Consider the following 21,973-nt stretch of genomic DNA (forward strand, 5'->3'; position numbering starts at 1 on the left):
CAATGGGAGATGCCAACCGGAGAGGGGCGTGCTAAGCCCATCCCTCTTGGAGACAGGTGCTTAAGTGCTGGCTGCAGGGACGTGCATCCCTCTTCTTGGGATTCTCAGCTGTGAACCCTCTACATAGACACCTATGCTGCAAGAAGCTGGGCAGGAGGGAGGTCTTCCTTCAACTTTTAGCCCAGTGGTTAAGGTAATCACCTGGGATGTAGGAGAGCCCTGGTTCAGGTCCCCTCTGCCACCTGAGGTGAATGCTCTAACTAGTGAGCTATTCTGCTATTTCAATATCTCCTATGCAAGCTGTCCACTGTGGATAAATACTGCTATTTTCTACACTCCTACTCCAAATGTCCTTGCCTCAAAGAGGTTGGGCCTTTGGTTCACTGTATATGATATGCCTTGTTCTGGACTTCTGGGGAATAAACAAGGATGGGTTAGCCTCAGGACATTTGGTTCCATTCAGATAAGCCCTTTTGTAATTCTTTTCATCAGTAGATCTCAAAGCACTTTACAAAGGAGGTCAGTATCATTATCTCCATTTTAGAGGTCGGGAAACTGAACCACAGAAAGGTGAAGTAGCTTGTCCAAGGTCACCCAGCAGGCCAGTAGCCAGCTGGGAATAGAAATCAGGGCTCCTGAGTCCCAGTCCAGTGCTCTAATGAGAAGCAATGTTATTCATGATGGGAAATGGAAGGAATTTAAATAAAGGCCCAACTGTTTAAAATGTTACCATCCCACTATAGAATGCTTTAGAGATGTGAGTTCCCCCCTTACCTTTACAGATGTGCCTTAGAAATAAAGCCCAAATTAGACTTTAACACACTTCAGATTCATTTCTCTTCATTGGTACATGCAGCTTCCCAACCCCAGCTGGCATCTGAGAGGGACTGGGACAGTGCTGCTGGAACTAGGGGTGCTCCTGCACCCCCTGCCTTGAAGTAGTAATAACAAACACCAAATACATGGTTTCCACCATTAGCACCCCCACTATGAAAATTGTTCCAGCACCCCTGGACTGGGAGTCACCTTACTGGATGAAGGAGCTTCACTAGCACCTAGACTGGCAGATGCCTGCTTTAATTCTCAAAACTTGTAGCCACACAGTCCCTTCCTGTTTACCAATAAGAGCAGGCCCTCTTCTTTCTGTCCTGCAGACAGCTCCTCCGTTCTCAGTTATCTAACCAGCAGCATATGCCATTATCGTTTAATTCAGTGGCTCTCAACCTTTCCAGACTACTGTACCCCTTTCAGGAGTCTGATTTGTGTTGCATACTCCCAAGTTTCACCTCTCTTAAACGACTTGCTTACAAACTCAAACATAAAAATACAAAAGTGTCCCAGCACATGATTCCTGAAAAATTGATTATATTCTCCTTTTTATCATATAATTATAATATAAATCAATTGGAATATAAATATTGTACTTATTAGTGTATAGTATATAGAGCAGTATAAAGAAGCCATTGCCTCTATGACATTTTAGTTTGTACTGGCTTTGCTAGTACTTTTTATGTAGACTGTTGTTAAATTAGGCAAATATCTAGATGAGTTGATGTACCCCCTGGAAGACCTCTGTGTACATCCAGGGGTACACGTATCCCTGGTTGAGAACCACTGGTTTAATTCACCCTTGAAGTCAGCAGTAGGACTATGACTTCCCCATCTCATGCCTGCTCACCCGCTGGACCCACAGGGAGAGGCAGAGGTTAGGATCTTAGTCCTGTCTTTCCCTTGGAGTTAAAGATAAGCATGTTCTTGCATGCTTTGCTGGACTGAAGCCAGCGTGCTCAAAATTTTGCAGAATCAAACTCTTAGTCAATCTCCCACTGAAACCACTTGTTGTTCTTTGAGTGTGTCCCCCTATAGGTGCTGTACCATAGGATGTGCCACATGCCCATGCGCTCTTGACCATATTATGCAAAGCAGTGTCTGCGGGCCCATGCCTCCACAGAACAACCTCTCATGCTTCCCAAGAGGGCATATAAGAAGGCACAGACCCACTGCCATTCAGTTCCTTCTCGACTGCCTGCAACTTGAGGTGGAGAGATTGCATGTCCACTATTCTCAGCTTCCTGCCTTTTGTTAACATAGCAATTTACTTAGTGTTTTTCTTTTATTTTGTTTAGTTATTTTATCTATTTAATTTTAGCACAGTTGTGTTTGGATGGTCACGCTCATGCAAGTTTCTGTAAGGTAAATAACCTCTCCTTGGCTTGCCCCATCAGCCCACCCACCCTGCCTGCCTCTATTCCCTAAAATTGGGAAGAAACCTCAAAACAGAAATGAACGCACAGATATGCAACTCCCTCATAGACTGCTGCTTTAACACTTACTGCCAAGAAAGTCAGCATCTAGCCTGGCTTTATTCCTAGTGTGCCTTTCAGATCTCCTCCTGCTGACTCAAACCACCATCAACCCTAATACCAGTCTGTGAAATACTAATAGGTAACACGTATCAAGCAGTGGACTGTAATCCTAATTAAAAAGTTAAATTCCTGTAACTATAATATCAAACTGCTAAAGACGTTTCCTAAATAATCTATACCAAGTAATGCCACTTGAACACATTCCTTTTTCACCTTGGTTTAACTATTTGATTTGAACTTACTTACACTTATCCTTTATACTGAACATATCATGTCAATCTGGCTTAAAGCTAACATTTTTAATCTTACACCTCCTCCTTCATGTTTAGTGCACCTCCCAGTTTGAATGCTGGGATATTCAAGGCTTGATGCTTTTGTGCCTCTCCTAAACAAAAAGGGGCAGATTATGATACAAGCAATTTTATCATGTTGAAGTTAGTTTGGCCCAATACATTCACCTTTGTTTCCTTCTCGCTAATGACAGTTTGGTATAGACACAATGAATGGAGTTTGAGCTCTAGATATAACTTTCTGATCAAGGCAGAGGTAACTTGTCCAAAATCTACTCTTAAAAAAAAAAAAAAGCAAGAACCATGTATCAAAAAAAATATATATTTCACCACATGGGAAAAAGATCTTAGAAAAGAGGAAAACAATCACAACATATTTGGGGGTAAGATTTGGTCACAAAGCACTGACATTTCTAGCTATCCCATCCTTCTTAACAGAGAGTATCCAATGCTACAAAGGTCTTATCTAATGCATCAAAAACTTTTAAAGTATGGAACATTGATAGAGCTAGGCTGAAGCTTTATTTTAGCAGTTGGCACTTGAAGAAAAAAAAAACATGGTGGACTTGCCCTGCAGTAGCACATTTTTAAAAAATAAATATGTAAAGCAGCCTGACTCGAGGCTCCCATGTCTACTACTGTTTTATTTGGAGACAATGCCCATCCCTAAAACAGCAGCATAGGAAATTAAAACATTTCAAATCGATTGCAAGGCAAGTGCTATTATATTTTATTTAAAAAGAATCACTCCTCTTTGCCTAATCTAGGAGGAATAAGCCACATATGAAATGGACCAATTTTATACCTGAAATTCTGGACCGCCACGTTCAAATTTTTTTATTTCTGTTGGTTTCTAATTGTAAGTAACTTTTTCAGTCCTACTGTACTTGGCATCATCAAAGCTGCCAAGATAGTGGCTAATTTTTTTAAGGGATTAACTCTTTGAATTTAATGACAGGATTTAAATATCCGTACCACATTGGAGTTTTCCTTTAAACAAGAGTAACAGAATCTGACATTATAATATAAAGTCACTAATTCAGTCTTCCTAAGTCCAGATACACTGTACCTGCAATGAATATTTACAGCAACCAGAAGTTTAAATGTGTGACTATCACCTTGATAACTGTGGAATGCAATCAACCAGTTCAAACCAATTCGTAAGTACATAATTTTTCCTAGGTTAATTACTAGGAGCTGACAAAGTTATAAAGCCAGCATTGTCAACACCTACAAACTATAAGGCAAAGTAACAGATAAAATAGTATTTGCTTTGGAGTCTATGCAAGCCACGTATGAACAAATCCATACTAAGGCTTCCAGCTGAAGAACAGTTTATGGGGATGCAGGAATTTAAAGCAATTCGGCATCATCAGGCACTCCAACTCAGATTTTTGCAGCTGTCGAGGCAGAGAAACTCTCACACATAGGGAAGACACCAAGCCACCAAATCATGAGGGGACTTCTTAGATGCAGTGCAGCCTATACAGCTTCCAAGCATTCAGAGGGCTCAGCTTTTTTAATTTCATTATTACTGTTCATACTCGTCCTTGGGTTCGTCTGCATCACTGGCATCCGTTTCACTGCTCTGCGACAGATCGTGATGGTTCTCTACTTTGTTCAGTTCCAGAAACCCGGTAATGAGCTTGGCAACTGCTTCCACATCACTATGGAAAGGAATGAATTATGTCCGAATTAATGGAGGTGTGGGGCTGATGAGCCAGAGCAAACGCACTCAATGCTGAACACATATATATCTGAAGTCCCAGTCAATATGTGGAACAAGACTATGGTTAGCAACTCGCATAGGGCCTGTCCAGATTCATAAGCTGTGTGCAACTTTTCCAAACTGCCATTATAATCAGAAGAGTGACTAAAGTGGAACTTCATGAGTTCCATTCTCCCAATGACTTTCAGACAAGATGAGCTTTCCATTCACAAGTCAGAATATTTTCTAACAGCCCCTGCTTTACATTCCCTTGCAAGCTAAAGAACCTGTGGAATTCTTTCTGCTTTTTATCACTAGTAATAAAGATTCCTTAGTTAGTTAATAATTGTACTTATTATGCACGAGGCAGACGATAATCTGCCTCACTCTCTCATAGGTGCACTACTTCAGCATTGCTAACAGAAGGAGAAAGAATGAGGTAAGCAAAAACACAGTTCTAACTTGAAGACACACAGGGAGCAGCACTTTTAGGGAGTATAAATGCACTTGAAGTTGAGTGGTCTACTTAGCTTTCAACACACTTCCTGCCACACAGAAGTATCTGATAAAGTTATTGCTACTGAGATATGATGCAAGATTTTAAGGTCTCCCATTAAGTCAATTACTCTTAAATGGTTTATCTAAAGCACTTAAACATTTTGTAAGGTTCATTATCACTCTCAACCTATCTCAAGACACCACATGCTTCTGACAAGCAAAGCGATAGGGTGACCTGTACACGTGTTTCCTTCTGGAGAGAGAAAATAATAGCTATAAAAATAATATCATAGAAACAGCAAGATAGAAGCCTGTCTAGTCTCTCCTTAAAATTCACCTCTGCTGTGAGGCCTACAAAACACTCAACAATGGCTGAGACAGCTGCTTGTTACACTTACAAATCTCATTGCCAACTTGTGTTCTCGTCTTTTTGTTGTATCTTGTTTATACTAAAACTGTGAGCAATTTGGAACAGGGACTGTCTTTTTATGATGTGTCTGTACAATGCCCATCACAATGGGTCTTCAGTATAAATAACAGCAATAATCAAGGGGCCTCTTTTCCTTTTGATTGAACTACAAGTAATAAAAAAACTATTAGAGGCCTAGAATGTCTAATATTGTAGATTTCATTACACAATTGCTCTTATTCTCAAATGCCTGAGACTCAAATCAGTCAGGGTTTGAAAAGCATAACTTGAATAATCCTAAAACTAGATTAAATAAAACTACCAACAGATCTTGGACAATTCTCCCAACAGCCTCCTATAATCCAGCCATTGGCCCTATAGTTAACACCTACTCCTCTTTCACACACACTCATAATCGAAAAGAATAGCTCATACCTTCTATAGCCCATCACTGCGCTCTGGGTCAGGGGGTGGGAAAATCCAGTGACAAATCGAAGCACTACCAGGTAACCCTTCCCAAAGTAACGCACTTTCTCCTCTTCCACGTTCACATCTCGAATCTCATGCAGCGAAGCCGCCACTGTTAGCAAAAGCAGGGGAAGAACATCAATTACAGCCATTCCCAACATTGCCACTTCTGACTTATGTGACTGGGACTCTAAGCTCCCTCTCCCTGCTTTAATAATAATGAGCCTCTGTGCAAGGCTTCAGTACTGCTGCCCTTCTCCCACTCCACTGGGTGTGCTCTACGCCGCAGTTCTGGAATCCCAAACACCACCAACTGTGGTGAGGGCAAACAAACCTGGATCTGGATGCAAAGCAGAATGCACCAACTGGTATAGTTTGCTCTAATGAACTGGTACAGTTGCCCAAATATTGACAATCATCCATTTATTACTTATGCTTTCCTGCTGTTTTTCCCTCTTTCATTAAAGACAGTGCAAACTGTTTTCTGTATCAGGTAGTTAACAGCTGTTAAATGTATTGAGACTGAGCAGGTGTTGTAAAATTCACCATTCAAATCAGTCACTTTCAGAGCATCTCCTGGGTCTCCATGTTAATTAGCATTTGCTCTCTGTTTCTGGTACAAATGCCTACTCTCGAGAAAACATTCGCTTATTGTTCAGGACACAAAAAAGGGGAAGTTCATGAACATTAACACTCACTCCTTCCTTCCCCCTCCCCCAAAATCTGTTTGAAATTTCATCATAATATTTAAGGAGGTTCTAAATGCTTTCAAGCCACTAAAAGCTCCCAACTATTTAAACATATTAGGAAGCAGTTTGATTTAGTCAAGCAAGGAGAGCAGATGTTTGGAAGTCAAGAACATCCTGGGTTCTAGTTCCAGTATAGCCAAGGCTCACTGTGACCTCAAGCAAGTCACTTAACCTGGGTTTGACTACTGTCACTGCAGCTATGCAATTGAATCAGATGCAGGAAGCTCAGTGGAAACCAGATGCAGCATTTAAACTGAGCCTTCCTGGATAAGTTCACATTTTTAAAAACAGACATTAGGATTTTGCATGGTGTGTTCTCAGAATAGTCTGAGGGATTTTGTTTTTTAATTGCTGTTCCCCAAGCCCAGCCATACCATTATCAACACTTCTTTTTGCTGTAGTGTGCACTACTTTAGCTCAATCTAGAATTAAACTCAGCCTGGTGGGGGAAGCTACTTGTATCAAGGGTTAAGAGACCATCTTGCAGAGTAACAAACCAACATGGGAGTGCACGATGCAACAGGAAAAAGAGTAGCCTGTTAGCTATAGCTATGACAGAGGCTGTGAGCAGGAATTCTCCACTGATAATACTTCTATTCTAGTCATTCACTGATTTATACTATGCTCCTCACCACTGTACCCGAGTGTCTAGAGCTGTATAAAAGAAAAAAAAACAGTCACCATGTTTGTGAATATATTTATTTCTAATTCCCATCCTCCAGGTCCCTGACAGGCTGAAGCTCCCTTGGGATTCCTCCTTCTGACAAGCAACCCCAGATGCTCGTGTCACATAAACCTGAAAATGCTGCTTTCACTGCATATTCCACTCAAGGAAGAGATCCCCAAACAGCACCCATTTCTCTAGCATGGCAGCAAGAGAACCGATCCTGTCCCAGTTTCTCATTTTTATTTCTGATGTATAGTGTTACCAAAACCAAATTTTCAGATAACACGAAGGTCACCCACAACTTCTGTTGCTTCTGAGGTGCTGCTTTTCAACACTGTCATCATCCTAAAAAGAAAATGAGTACTTGTGGCACCTTAGAGACTGTAGCTCACGAAAGCTTATGCTCAAATAAATTGGTTAGTCTCTAAGGTGCCACAAGTACTCCTTTTCTTTTTGCGAATACAGACTAACACGGCTGTTACTCTGAAACCTGTCATCATCCTGGCACTCTCCCCAGTACCAGCTCCCATGTGTACATCACAAAGTGAATCAAGTTTCCCCTCCTCTTTGTGCTATTCAAGAGCAGCTTCTAGAGCTTCAGTGAAAGCAACTGCTCGATGCCGTGAAGTGACCAAAGCCTTTAAGAGCTGGGTTTGATTTCAGGAAATGCAGGTTAATTAAATGGATTTTCTGTCTTGCATTTTCTAAGCAGGGATGGACAGTAAACAGTACCCAGAAACAAAGATCCAGTAATGATATACCATCTGTAGCTGTACGTACACACGCACAATAAATATGCAAAAAGGAAAGGAGTACTTGTGGCACCTTAGAGACTACAGCTCACTTCAGCTTATGCTCAAATAAATTGGTTAGTCTCTAAGGTGCCACAAGTACTCCTTTTCTTTTTGCGGATACAGACTAACACGGCTGCTACTCTGAAACTTAACAATAAATATGGTATCTTAAAATGGAGAGAAATATAACTCTGCATTTCTACACCATTTTTTACCCAAGCATCTCCAGTTGCTTTACATACATGCATGGAGCCCCAAAACACTGCTGTAAGATACATATCCTATCCTTCTGACAAGGAGACACAGGGTTTAGGAGATCTAACCGAGGCTGCACAGTGAATTAGTGCCAAATTAGGATTAGAACCTAGAAGTCTCAACTCCCCTGCTCCAACCACTAGATTTCAGTATCTCTCACCATCAATATTTGCAAAGCACACTGCAGATTTCAGTACATTAAAACTGAGTAAAATACAGCCACAAATGCCAATATGCCCCAGGAAAGCCCTATAGTAGTGTAAAAAAAAAAAAAAATCTGTGCACTCTGGCTATACTGTATAAGAGACCTTTAGCAATGTGGTATGCTCATTTGCATTTTAATACCCAGAATGCTTTTGCAGCTTAGCATGATGGTGGCATCTGCTCTCTGGAAACCAAAGAGCTAGGAATGGATGGAAATGGTTGACTGAGTGCAGAACTCTAGAATAGTTTATAAAAAGATTTGCACATAATTCCTCCTTCTCTGCCCAACTCTCACACTTTACTCCTGGGGGAATTCTACGCTACTGCATGCGTGCATAATTAATTAGCCACACATATTTTTAATTTTTTTGCGCAGAAAAAAGCTTCTGCCGAAATGTTGCTACGGTTTCCCCTTTTGCCCACTAGAGGACGCTGTGGCACAAGAACAGCAGCAGCTCCCCGCAGAAAATATCATCTGCAGTTCCATCTTTTGCCTACCAGAGGGCACTGTGGAGATACAAAAAAAACCAGCAGCTCCTGACCAGCGAGGGAAGAGAAAGAGCCTGCCTTTGTCAGGCCAGCTCAGAAGACAGGGGTTATGGGGAAACAGACAGCGTGGGGTGCTGGGGGGGTCAGACAGGGGCTCATAAGGGCTAGTGGGGGAGGACAGACCGGGGCAGGGGCTGAATGGGAGTGGAGGCACAGGGCCACAGGGGAGAAGGAGATGCAGGGCCACATGGTGATGGGGGTCGGGCTACAGAGCTACATAGGGACAGAGGGTGGCTGAGTGGGGGCACAGAGACACATGGGGACAGGGGAAGGAGGTACAGGGACACATAGGGACAGGAGGTGGCTGAGTGGGGGCACAGAGACACATAGGGATGAGGGGGTGCAGGGCCACATGGGGATGGGGAGGAGTAGGTTTCTGAGTGGGGGTGGAGGGACACATGGGAGTGCACGGACACATGGGAGTGCAGGAACAGATGTGCCTGACTGAATGGGAGAGGCTAGGGGTCAGCCAGGGTCTGCATGGGGGAAGCTCCCTAACAATCCCTTCCTGCATCCCAAAAACACCTGTTCCATACTTTTCCCACCCATACCCAACAACCCTCCAAGTTCACAGCCAGGCTCCTTCCCAGCAATTTACTTCCCTCTCCCTCAGCTCCTCAGTTACCCCTGACTCCCCCAAGCCTTTGCACTGCTTCTGAGGGGTGTGGGAAATACGGTTCTGTATTGTAGTTTAAATGAATTTTTACTCAGAGTTCTGTATTAATATGCCTAGTAAGGAATCTATTTGTCAAAAAACATTTCCTGAATCTTTTTTGTTGTCTGAATTGTTACAGACATACTTGCTGACAGGTATTTTGAAATAAATGACCAAAAATAATTGAAACTGCTGTGATTATATTGTGTTATTTTGACAAATAAAATACACAGAATTTTAAAATATCGTGCACAGAATTTTTAATTTTTTGGTGCAGAATTCCCCCAGGAGTAACACTTGGTACCTACAGAAACACCTACTTTCTTACCTTGTTCATGGCCTGCTCTTGAGAGGGTCAATATTTTTTTGTAAAGGTTGAATGTTTTAAGGAAGACCTTTCCCTTGTCCTTGTCAAATATAGCTTCCTGTAAAATTGCAACACAGCATCAATTGTATCCTTTTCTTTTAAGTTGGAAGGTGGCATTTACAACCTCCAAAAAATAAACAGCCCAACACTCACCGGTAGAGTTAGTTTCTGTTATCACAACAATATGAACGTAATAGTTTTACTTTTACTCACTCCTGTCCCATTACTGGATTATGAAGTCAACATTTTGTTCTTGGCTTCCCCTCAAACCAGACTTGTCTGAATCTCTCACACTCTTTCCAGGACAGGATTTAAGTGGTTTTATTCTCCTTTAACTGTAAACTGTCCCTGGCCTTAAGACAAGATGTCACACCTTACAGAAACTGAAACTTGCTCTTTAAGTGTGTGTGTGGTTGTCCCACAACCCCCAGGCTACTGTGAACATAAAATCTACCTACACCTTTCAATAATAACAGTGACATTACCAACTGGGCAAATTTTTGGACTTACATGATATGGTGATGTTTACGTTAAAAAGAAAACATCCCAAGGATTAGATGGCTCCAGGGACCGGTAATGGAACAGGGCATCTTTCACATCTAGGTCATTTATTCAAGTACAGCATGGGTTAGTACAATGACAATCTTCCAACTGCTTGTGAAATGAGTTGGTAACATCCGTCCAGTTTCTGATGGACAGTTGTCAACATCATAAAAAAAAAAAATCACAAATAGCACTCTCCTGAGAGTGGGGAAATATTGAGTGGGACTAGAGGTAGATCTGTCCTATAGTGACATGGGGGGCCTACCAACTAGCAGGGACAGCACGTGCAGGAAGCTTACACTAGTAACTTCATGTGCTACTCCTGTTCTCTTAGCTGAAAATCACATGTTGCAAATATTTCAGCTTATAATTGCAAAAATATTCTACACAAAACATTAAAAATACAACAGATATGTTTGGCTAAGTCTTGTCTTTAAATACCAATTCATCTTTAACAATGTTTCCTGTATTATCAGTATAAAGATTACCCTCACAGTTAACATTTATTATAAGTTACCAATATGGCTACATTTCTCAACAGTGTCTGACAGTGTAACTTGTTTACTTGGATTACACAATATTAGTGATTATCTGGCTGCTGAAATCAACAGCCGACAAATACTTGAAGCCAGCACAACCCACTTCCTGTCTTCTGAGTTCACAGCATGTGTCTTACCTCCCACTCCTCCAGATTCTGTGCAGCCACAAAGAGACACCCAGCTATATAGAAGAGTTTCCATCCCAAGCTGTCTGATCAATACAAGATACACAGTATTAAATACATTGTTTGAATAGCAAGCAAAAGATAGTAATAAAGATGACACACCCACTCTGGGAGCAAATAAGAAAGAAATGTGCCTTTCATGACAGATGTTTTCTTCTTCAACAGTAAGATACAGTATTTTAATAGTGTATTTCCAGGATCAAAAAAAGCAGAAGTTATTCCATTGTAGAAAGTTTTTTGTTGTTGTTTTAAAAACACTGGAATCAGTGCTATACAGAATGAACAACATATTTGTTGCTGGCAGGATTGTACATAGTTCTGTTGTGGATATGATTTTTTTTTCCTGAGAACTTGAGATATTGAAATACTTTAACAAGGGGCTCCCATAAACACGTTCCTCCTTAGCCTGTGATAACCCATATGATAAATCCCCTTTGTGCTGCAGAGAACAAGGGTGAGAGAAACATGTTTCTTCAGACCAACAAGGGAAGCAGTCAGCACATCTTGGCAAACACATATATAAAATGTCACATGCTGGAAATGTTTACACAGTGCAATCTGTCTTAAGTGACTGCTCCAGGGACTAACAATCAATTGCTTGACAAAGGTCTTTTACTAAAGATGGAGCAGAACTGGGCTCAGTACGTTTGGGGAGACTCCAGCGCAGTCTCTTAAGAAAGGATATTGTCTTTTACAAGTGGCACATCATATAGGTTTCACTGAATTTTGTCCTGGAAAAATATACTGACTATATTGTTAGTATAATGCACTGTTCCAGTTGTGTCATTTGAAACAAAGAGGGAGGCTTATAGGATGCTCTGCAGCTTATTTATTTATGATGGGGGGGGGGGAGCATTTGGTGCAATCTGATCCATTCCCAAAAGAACAGATAAAAAAAAGAGCAAATTTTTGATGAGCCCCAAGGATTAGTTCTCTCTGGCAGGAGTGACTTAATAGCATCCAGAGAGAAGTACTTCCATCAGAGGCATGGTACACTCTTCAGTTTGCTGGCAGAATTTTAACAATATCTACCCTCCCTGTGGATTTAAAAGAACCTACTAGCTAAGGTTTGTAAAATGTATTGAAACATAAAGCATTACAGAGTGCTAAGTATCATTGTTATAAATACTCTGGGGATGTGGGAAAACAAGGCTGGAACGGAGCTGCGGAAATAACTAAAGAGGGAGAAAAATAGAAGATCATGGGGTAAGTCTGGGGAAGGCAATGGGATGCTGCCAAGTTTTAAGATTTGTACGAGCTCCAAGAGTTTATGGTAGGCACTTTATAAGTTAGAAAAAAAAAGTACAAGATATTAAGGGGGATCAGGTGGAAGCTAGGGGAGAAAATCATCATATGAAAGAAAATTCCAACAGGAAAGAATAAAACTCTCCATAAAGTAACCGGACATTACCTTCACTGTAATAAGCAGCAGCCAGACCTATGGAAGATATTCCTGGAAAGAGAGGGGACAGGTATGATTTAAACATGTAACTCGAGATATCTAATAATTCCTTTATTTAATACACACATATACACGCACCCAAGTTATATCCATTAATTCTCATGGAAAGAAGAGCTAGCTTTGATTGCAGCTTTGTTGTCCCTTTTGATTGTTACTCTCTCTCAATGCAGAGAGCAAATAAAGCATTTTGTATTAAATAAAATATAATTCTCTCTCTTTCATGTAATTATATCATATTTTTAAAATGGGGAAACTGAGGTACGGATAGGAAAAAGTGGCTTGCCTAAGGTCAGACAGCAAGACAGTGACCGAATCAGGAACAGAACCAGAAGCTCCAACTCCCAGCAAGTTTAACCATTAAATCTCGCTTCCCCTGCAAGGATAGCACTACTTTGAATACTGAGGACATGAATATTAAAAAGGCTATTCTTAGCTGCAAGATAGCCTACCGTGCTCTGTGGGACCAACAGAAACCTGTGCATGCACTGTTGGCGTACACCTGTGTCATAAAGGTTGCCAAATGCTGTCACATATCCAAGAAACAATTGTTGGACAATACCTCATGCATTGGAATGCCTTGCTTTAATTATAATGTGGACCCAGGCTGCCAGTTTGACAAAATTTGTTTACAGTATTAAAAGACAGTATGGTCTAGTTGACTGGGAAATAGGATTGGGAACCAGGATCTCCTGAGGTCTACCACCAACTCTCAGTGTAGTCTTGGGCAAACAACTTACCCACTCTTTGATTCTGTTTCCCCATGTGTAAAACAGAGATAGAAGCACCATACCTAACTTGCAGGAGGCGCTGTGAGGCTTCATACTTTACGTCTACACAGTGCCCTTAAGACAAGAAATGCTATATAAATGCCAAAGGTGAAATTCTGGGCCCATTTAAGTGAATGGGAGTTTCGCTGCTGACTTCTGTGGTCCTAGGATTTCTCCCCAAGGGTTTATTGATAGTCAGCTGTGTCTTCATGCTATCCATAAGTGTCAGTGGCTATCCATAAGTGTTAGTGGAGACTAAAGTTGAGGTGATTTCACCTTCCCAAATAATACTTCCCAGAAATCTTAAAAGTCATCTTAATAGGGGTTCTCTCAGGAAACATTTGTAACCCGCTTTCCTTAAAACATGCATTTAAATGGATTTAGTCCTATACATACTATTTGTGGCTGGCATAAAAATACAAGCCTGGGAAAAGCAGGTCCAAGTTACTCATTCATCTCTTCATGTATGGGGAAGAATCATCAGTGTCTTACCAACAAAGAGAGACCAAGATCTGATGCCAGGTGATCTCTTCAAATGAAGAGTGGAATTTGTGCGGTTTTCAAGCAACATGTACATCTTCAGGAGAAATTCCCTGCAGCCTAGTAACACTCATGAAACCTAGCTGGACAATGAAAAGGAGTAAGAACTTACAAGTTATTGCTTTACCCTTTGTCCTTCCTTTCTATGCCCCAATATTTGTAAACAACCTTCAGTCATGTCCATCTAGATTGTAATCTATCCAGGGCAAGGATATGGTGTTCTACTTACATGTAAAATACCATGCACATTTATGATACTCTACAATAATCACCATGGAGACTCGCAAAACAAGACTAACAAAGATTTGAACCCTGTAAGAAATGTCTCATTCTTTCTTTAAGGTTCCCTTCATTCCTAGCATAAGCAATATCCTTTGAAGAGTTTCCAAAACTGGCTGTCAAAATAAAATTAGCATTGCATCAACTAGCAATTGTGAACTCAGGGGAAAAGAAAAGCAATAGAAAGAGAGTGGTAAGTTCTTGTACAAAGCATTTCTTCAGCTAACAGGAAAGGGCAACAATAATGGTCAGCCTGTCAGCCAAAGCAGGACTAGGCAGCACACCACAACACAGGATACAGGATTTCACGACTCAGTCCCTCACTCCAGGGTTGGGAGCGCTGCAGGATCAGCCCAAGCGGGAAGAAACACTTCACAAGGCACTGAGCTATACCTACAGCAAACTCAGGAATGTAACTGAGCAGTATTGTAGACAGCCATATGCAGCCCTCCTCAACCAGAGAATAGGCTCAACACACACTAAGAAAGATGGTGGGAATTAGAAGAGAGGCACTAATTATAAACATTAAGACTAGACAAATCATTTTCATCGAATAATCATGGCAAGAAATTATTTTAATCTTTGAGCAATTGTGACTTCCAACAAACACTCTGTTCTACCTATGGTGACTTCAGCATATAAAAGGATTTATATTAGGGCTCCAGCAGGACATGTGTGAGGGCAGGACTGACTTGGTCAGGATGGATTACCACCACTGAGGAGGAGACAACAATGGGGATAGCTTTCCAGAAGGTTTAAAACTTCTCTTTTAGTGGAGAACTAGTTGCGGGGGGAGAGGGACTGGGAGAAACGACAATACGTTTTCAAACTGTTCCTCATTATGGTGATGACTATGCAGCCACAACCCACAGAACGGGGGATGAGATCACATTATTTTTATGAAATACCGTGTATGCCACAACATTTTTAGTAGGTCCCGCAGAGCAGGCTGTGGATGGTATACCAGCATTAACTGTGAATTTCCTCTATTTGTTTGGTTTGTGTCACAACCTTGGTATTACTTAAATGTAAGAGAGGGGAGAAGTGTTGTGCAGCCTTCCCCAAGAGTGTCATCTAGAAGACAGATGATCCTACCTACTGCACACATTACCTTTACTCACATTACCAGAGAATAGTTATCAGTGGTTCACGGTCATGCCGGAAGGGCATAACGAGTGGGTACCCGCAGAGGTCGGTTCTGGGTCCGGTTCTGTTCAATATCTTCATCAATGATTTAGATAATGGCATAGAGAGTACACTTACAAAGTTTGCGGACAATACCAAGCTGGGAGGGGTTGCAAGTGCTTTGGAGGATAGGATTAAAATTCAAAATCATCTAGACAAACTGGAGAAAAGGTCTGAAGTAAACAGGATGAAATTCAATATGGACAAATGCAAAGTACTCCACTTAGGAAGGAACAGTCAGTTGCACACATACAAAATGGGAAATGACTGCCTAGGAAGGAGTACTGTGGAAAGGGATCTGGGGATCATAGTGGATCACAAGCTAAATATGAGTCAACAGTGTAACAATGTTGCAAAAAAGGCAAACATCATTCTGGGATGCATTAGCAGGAGTATTGTAAGCAAGACATGAGAAGTAATTCTTCCACTCTACTCCACGCTGATTAGACCTCAACTGGAGTATTGTGTCCTGTTCTGGGCGCCACATTTCAGGAAAGATGTGGACAAATTGGAGAAAGTCCAGAGAAGTGCAACAAAAATGATTAAAGGTCTAGAAAACATAACCTACATGGAAAGATTGAAAAAATTGGGTTTGTTTAATCTGGAGAAGAGAAGACTGAGAGGGGACATGATAACAGTTTTCAAGTACATAAAAGGTTGTTACAAGGAGGAAGGAGAAAAAATTTTCTGCTTAACCTCTGATGATAGGACAAGAAGCAATGGGCTTAAACTGCTGCAAGGGAGGTTTAGGTTGGACATTAGGAAAAACTTCCTAACTGTCAGAGTGGTTAAGCACTGAAATAAATTGTCAAGGGAGGTTGTGGAATCTCCATCATTGGGGATTTTTAAGAGCAGGTTGGACAAACACCTCTCAGGGATGGTCTAGAGAATACTTAGTCCTGCCTTGAGTGCAGGGGACTGGACTAGATGATCTCTCGAGGTCCCTTCCAGTCCTATGATTCTATGATTATTTGGAGAAACAGACTAAAGCCTTAAGGCAATTGCAAGCAAATCTAGTACTATATAAATCGACACTTTTCTTACTTTAAGTGGCCTTAAAGACTTACTGCATTCTCACCCTTTCTCAGATGAAGGAGCTCTAGCTGTCACTGCAAAGCTGACACGGCATGACATAATGCAGTACCATGTGGAGGCAGTGCATCTAATGGTTAGAGCCAGAGGCTGTCAGGACTCCTGGGTTGTATTTCTGGCTCCGCCATTCAGCCACTGAGAGAGTTTTGGCAAGCCGCTTAACCTTTCCGTTTATCCAGCTCTAAAATAATACTGACCTTCCCCATAAGTGTGTTATGAGGCTTTTTATTTGTATAGTGCTTTGGGATCATTGGCTTGAAAAGCATTATATGGTTCTTTTATCCTGGGAGATCCTGAGCACTTACAATTCTTATTGAGTTCAGTGGAGTTGTGGCTGCACAGCACCTCTCAGAATTAGACTTTATAGGTATCATTATTACATTATTGAACTAACAATTCCTATGTCTGCAGCATCAGTTAGCAGAAATTTGGCTTTCAGTGGATGTTATCTACCTACACTACAGGATTCTACATCCCTTACAACACACTCAACAGTGTTTTAAATCAACATTAGGAAGCAAACAGAGCCAAATAGGCTCATGCACATCCAGGTTCTGAGAAGACAGAAATGGCCGTATCTTGATTCCTTACTCATCCTGTTGTTCTGGGATATTGCATGAAGCATGCACACACTTTTACTGTTGGGCACTTTAGACACAAAGTTTAGTTTTAAAAAAATTATAAAACCGAAACAGAAATATGTTAATGATTTTTTTAAAATTTAAATGAAAACATTTCCTGGGCGTGATGCTAATACTTCCTCGCAGCAGGTGCATCGGAACCCGACAGTGAAACAGCCAAACCTGAGTCAGCATCCTGCATTAAGATCTGCTAACACAGAATCATTCATCCCTTTTTAGAGTAACAGCCGTGTTAGTCTGTATTCGCAAAAAGAAAAGGAGTCCTTGTGGCACCTTAGAGACTAACCAATTTATTTGAGCATAAGCTTTCGTGAGCATCCGATGAAGTGAGCTGTAGCTCACGAAAGCTTATGCTCAAATAAATTGGTTAGTCTCTAAGGTGCCACAAGTCCTCCTTTTCTTCATCCCTTTTTACCTCTCTGCTCTGGATCGGTCTCCCTCCAATCAAATCTGACCCCAGACTTTCTAACATCTCCTGGCAAATGTCCAGCTGTCAACTGAAACGCAACATGACCCAAAGCAAGCTCTTCTTCTTTCCCTGCTGATACTAGGTGGGAAATATTTCTGGTCTAGAACTGCAGAGCATTCACTGTTTTGTGCTTGCTCTATAATTCTAACAGAGGAAAACAGCGGGGGTGCCTCATGATTCCTTTCCCCATCCTAGTATCCCGGGCATACTGCGGCTCTTGTCGTTTTATCAACCATCAGTTAGTTATTAATACCTGCTCCTCGCCCCAGCCTCGTCGTTTCCGCAACAAGAATAAAAGGGAAGATGTGCTTGGACTGAGCTCCCCTCTGATGCATTAATCAGACACTGGAGTTTCCCCACCACCGCACCTCCCATGTAGCCACATCCCTCCCCATGCCCCCAAAGTCCCAGCAACCCGCCCGAAACCTTGGCACCCCAACCGCATGCAGCCTGCTCCTCCCGCAACACCAGCCCCCCACACTGTACTATCCCCCCACACCCCAGCCCCGCACGCCATGCAGCCCGCCTCACTCCCCTCCCCCCGCACGCTGGGAGGGGAAGCAGCAGCGCCACTGACCGGTGCCTTCCCGCAGCAGCGCAGCCCCACACTGACGCGCATCGAACGGGACTCGCCGCTCACTTTACTTCCCGAATCCGGCCGGGAGGCGCCACACCATAGAGTCATGAGACCCGAGCGCCCTCCGCGATCACAGCGGAGATTGAACACCGCGCGCTAGAGTGTCGATACGCAAACCGCGCCGTAACTTTGGCGGCCATTTTTGCTTCGGGCAAAAAAAATCCCCCCCCAGAGAAAAAAATACCCATTAACTTCTGTGTATGTGCTTGGTGCCTAAATCCAAGATGGCGACCAACTTTAAAGCCTTTCCGCCCAAATCCAAAATGGCGTGTTAAATTAAGTTATTGCAGCTGCCCAAATCCAAGATGGCAGCTTACGTTAACTCCTTCCCGCCCAAATTCAAGATGGCCTGTTAAGTAAAGGTCTTACAGCTATCCAAGTCCAAGATGGTGGCTGAGGCACTCTTGCACTGAAGGCCTTAGGTAAACACTGTAGAGCTAGGGAGACTCCTGGAGGGAGGAGGATGGTTTTGTTGAGTGAGGTGAGTCTGCAGGACTTAGAGTCCTTGAAGTTCAGGCAGTGGACTGTGACCTCCCCTGCTGTGGTTGGAGGCAGTGAGAAAGGTGCTGGTGAGTGCATCCTCGTAGGAGGTGGTAGAGCAAGAATTTCAGAGCTTGCATGGGAAGCTGGGGCCTAAACAGCTAGTTCTATTGTTTGTGCTCTGGGCAGCCCTGTTCAGTCAGAGTATGCATACCACAGCTGTCACTGTAGCATAGCATCTGGCCACATGCTGGCCCTGGTTCATGCATTATACAGCTACCAAGGAGACTCGGAGACCCCACGGTGTCACTGATGGTGACCACATAATAGCTTACACTTATAGCACCTGCCATCCCAAAGTGCCTTATGTGCATTAACTGAGCTTCACGACCCTATGGAGGTGGGTATGTTATCTCTATTTAAGAGATGAGGAAAACCAAGCCCTGGGAGGTTACAGAGCTGGAGATAGAACCCCTGAATCCTGATTTCTGGTTCCTTATTCTAACCACTAGAAAACACTGCTTTTCTATGTTTGCTGTTAATATACATGTGTCCATATATGAACAGCTACTTGTGCATGAATTTGGAGATCGATATCAACACTTCTTTGGCTCAAAGATTTGTATTCACGCAACCATACTTTCTGTTAGTCCAGTAAAAGAAATTAGGCTACTATACCTTGTGAATTTTTATTAGAAACAGTACATTTTGTTTTGCACTTTTAAGCTAGTGCTAAATTGTAACAGTGTTGCCACTTCTGGTCATTTTATCAAATGTCTTGCAATATTTGATGTTTTTCTTAAACCCTCAGCTCCTGGAGTCATGATATTATGTGGTGATCTCATCTTATGTATTTTTATAAGTATGTTTTTAGTCCTCTTTGTTATGCAGAAAAGCTTAAAAATGCAAACCCTAAGGCTCAAAAAACCAGAAGGCAAATAAGAAGAACCCCAACATTATTATTTTTGTACATCTCATGATTTTAAAGCCAATCTCATGGCTTTTGGGGGGAATGACTCATGATTTTTGAATGCTTGGGGTTGTTAATTCTCTAGTATTTTTAAATCAGTTTAACTATTAATAAAATGATTAGGGGTTTGGAACGGGTCCCATATGAGGAGAGATTAAAGAGACTAGGACTTTTCAGCTTGGAAAAGAGGAGACTAAGGGGGATATGATAGGGCTATATAAAATCATGAGTGGTGTGGAAAAAGTGAATAAGGAAAAGTTATTTACTTGTTCCCATAATATAAGAACTAGGGGCCACCAAATGAAATTAATGGGCAGCAGGTTTAAAACAAATAAAAGGAAGTTCTTCTTCACACACTGCACAGTCAACCAGTGGAACTCCTTGCCTGAGGACATTGTGAAGGCTTGGACTATAAAAGGATTTAAAAGAGAACTAGATAAATTCATGGAGGTTAAGTCCATTAATGGCTATTAGCCAGGATGGGTAAGGAATGGTGTCCGTAGCCTCTGTTTGTCAGAGGGTGGAGATGGATGGCAGTAAAGAGATCACTTGAGCATTACCTGTTAGGTTCACCCTCTCTGGGGCACCAAGTATTGGCCACTGTCGATAGAGAGGATACTGGGCTGGATGGACCTTTGGTCTGACCCAGTATAGCCATTCTTTTGTTCTTAATAAAATGTGCTTTGACAAATACTGACTTCTCAGACATTCCTCAATCCATTATCTCTCTTTACTCTTCCTGTCTATTGCTTAAAATCTGATTTAAAATTTTTGTTTTTTGTTTAGGAAAAAAATATTACATGCTATAATTTCGGATAAAATAATAAATTAATGCAAACGAGATCTTAAATAGCAGCTACTAGAGCTAGACATTTTTTAAATCAGCAGGTTTGGATAACTTCCATCCAAGAGTTTTAAAAGAGCTAGCTGAGGCCATTAATGTTGGTTTTCAATAAGTCTTGGAACACTAGGGAAATTCTAGAATATTGGAAGAAAGCTAATATTGTGCTAATTTTTAAAAAGGGTAAACAGGATGACCTGGGTAATTATAGGCCTATCACTCTGACATCAGTCCCAGGCAACATAATGAAGCAGCTGATATGGGATTAATTATATTACTATAATTAATACCAATCAGCATGTGTTTATGGAAAATAGATCCTATTAAACTACCTTGATATCTTTAATGAAATGTATAAGTTTGGTTGATAAAGGTAATAGTGTTGATATAATATATGTAGGCTTCTATAAGGCGTTTGACTTGATACCATATGATGTTTTGATTAAAGAAACTAGAACGATACAAAATTAACATGGCACACATTAAACGGATTAAATGCTGATTAGCTGATAGGTCTCAAAATGTAATTCTAAACAGAGAATCATCATCAAACAGGTGTGTGTCCAGTGGGGTCCTGCATGGACTGGTTCTTGGTTTTACACTATTTAACATTTTTATTAATTACCTGGAAGAAAACACAAAATCATCGCTGGTAAAATTTGCAGGTGACACAAATTCGGGGAGTGGTAAATAATGAAGATGGTAGGTCACTGATACAGAGTGATCTGGATTGCCTGGTAAACTGGACACAAGCAAATAATATGCTTTTTAATATGGCTATATGTAAATGTATATACATCTAGGAACAAAGAATGTAGACCAGACTTCTATGGTGGGGAACTCTATCCTGGGAAGCAATGAATGAAAAAGATTTGGTGGTTCAAGAAGGATGCTGATAAATTGGAAAGGGGAAAAAGCCACAAGAATGATTAAAGGATTAGAAAACATGCTTTATAGTAACAACAAGGAGTCCGGTGGCACCTTAAAGACTTACGGTTTGTTAGTCTTTTAGGTGCCACCGGACTCCTTGTTGTTTTTGTGGATACAGACTAACACGGCTACCCCCTGATGCTTTATCGTGATAAACATGAGAAGCTCAATCTATTTAGAATAACAAAGAGAAAGTTAAGGGGTGACTTGATTACAGTCTATTGGTACCTACAGAAGTAACACAAATATGATAATGGACTCTTCAGTCTAACAGAGAAAGGTATAACGTGATCCAGTGACTAGAAGTTGAAGCTAGACGAATTCAGACTGGAAAAATGCTGTAAATTTTTGACAGTGAGAATAATTAACCATTGGAACAACTTACGAAGGGTTGTGGTGGATTCTCCATCACTGACAATTTTTAAATTCAGATT

General features: G+C 41.4%; 1 protein-coding gene across 2 annotated transcripts; it reads right to left on the reverse strand.

The window, feature by feature from the left end:
* Positions 1–2,993: 2,993 nt before the first annotated feature.
* On the reverse strand, positions 2,994–18,451 carry CYBC1 (cytochrome b-245 chaperone 1). Of its 2 annotated transcripts, none has more exons than XM_074970661.1 (7): positions 18,259–18,451; positions 13,968–14,094; positions 12,658–12,699; positions 11,199–11,272; positions 9,941–10,037; positions 5,707–5,851; positions 2,994–4,323 (listed from the first exon to the last, which is right to left on the reverse strand). In XM_074970661.1, the coding sequence occupies exons 2-7, from the start codon at positions 14,050–14,052 to the stop codon at positions 4,188–4,190; spliced, it is 579 nt and encodes a 192-aa protein (XP_074826762.1). In that variant the 5' UTR covers positions 14,053–14,094; positions 18,259–18,451; the 3' UTR covers positions 2,994–4,187. The 2 variants fall into 2 exon arrangements, with proteins under 2 accessions (XP_074826762.1, XP_074826761.1); XM_074970660.1 differs by having other exon boundaries at positions 13,968–14,098; positions 18,259–18,449.
* Positions 18,452–21,973: the final 3,522 nt, after the last annotated feature.

Source organism: Natator depressus, chromosome 14, assembly GCF_965152275.1.
Source record: "Natator depressus isolate rNatDep1 chromosome 14, rNatDep2.hap1, whole genome shotgun sequence".
Lineage (NCBI taxonomy): Eukaryota > Metazoa > Chordata > Testudines > Cheloniidae > Natator > Natator depressus.

What these genes read in the sequence shown, in the direction of transcription:
- CYBC1 (XM_074970661.1), bottom strand. Translation starts at nt 14,052, where the DNA reads ATGTACATGTTGCTTGAAAACCGCACAAATTCCACTCTTCATTTGAAG. An exon ending in ATCTTGGTCTCTCTTTGTTG is followed by an intron (nt 12,700 to 13,967) that starts GTAAGACACTGA and finishes CTCTCTTTCCAG; the next exon opens with GAATATCTTCCATAGGTCTG. An exon ending in TGCTGCTTATTACAGTGAAG is followed by an intron (nt 11,273 to 12,657) that starts GTAATGTCCGGT and finishes TGTATTGATCAG; the next exon opens with ACAGCTTGGGATGGAAACTC.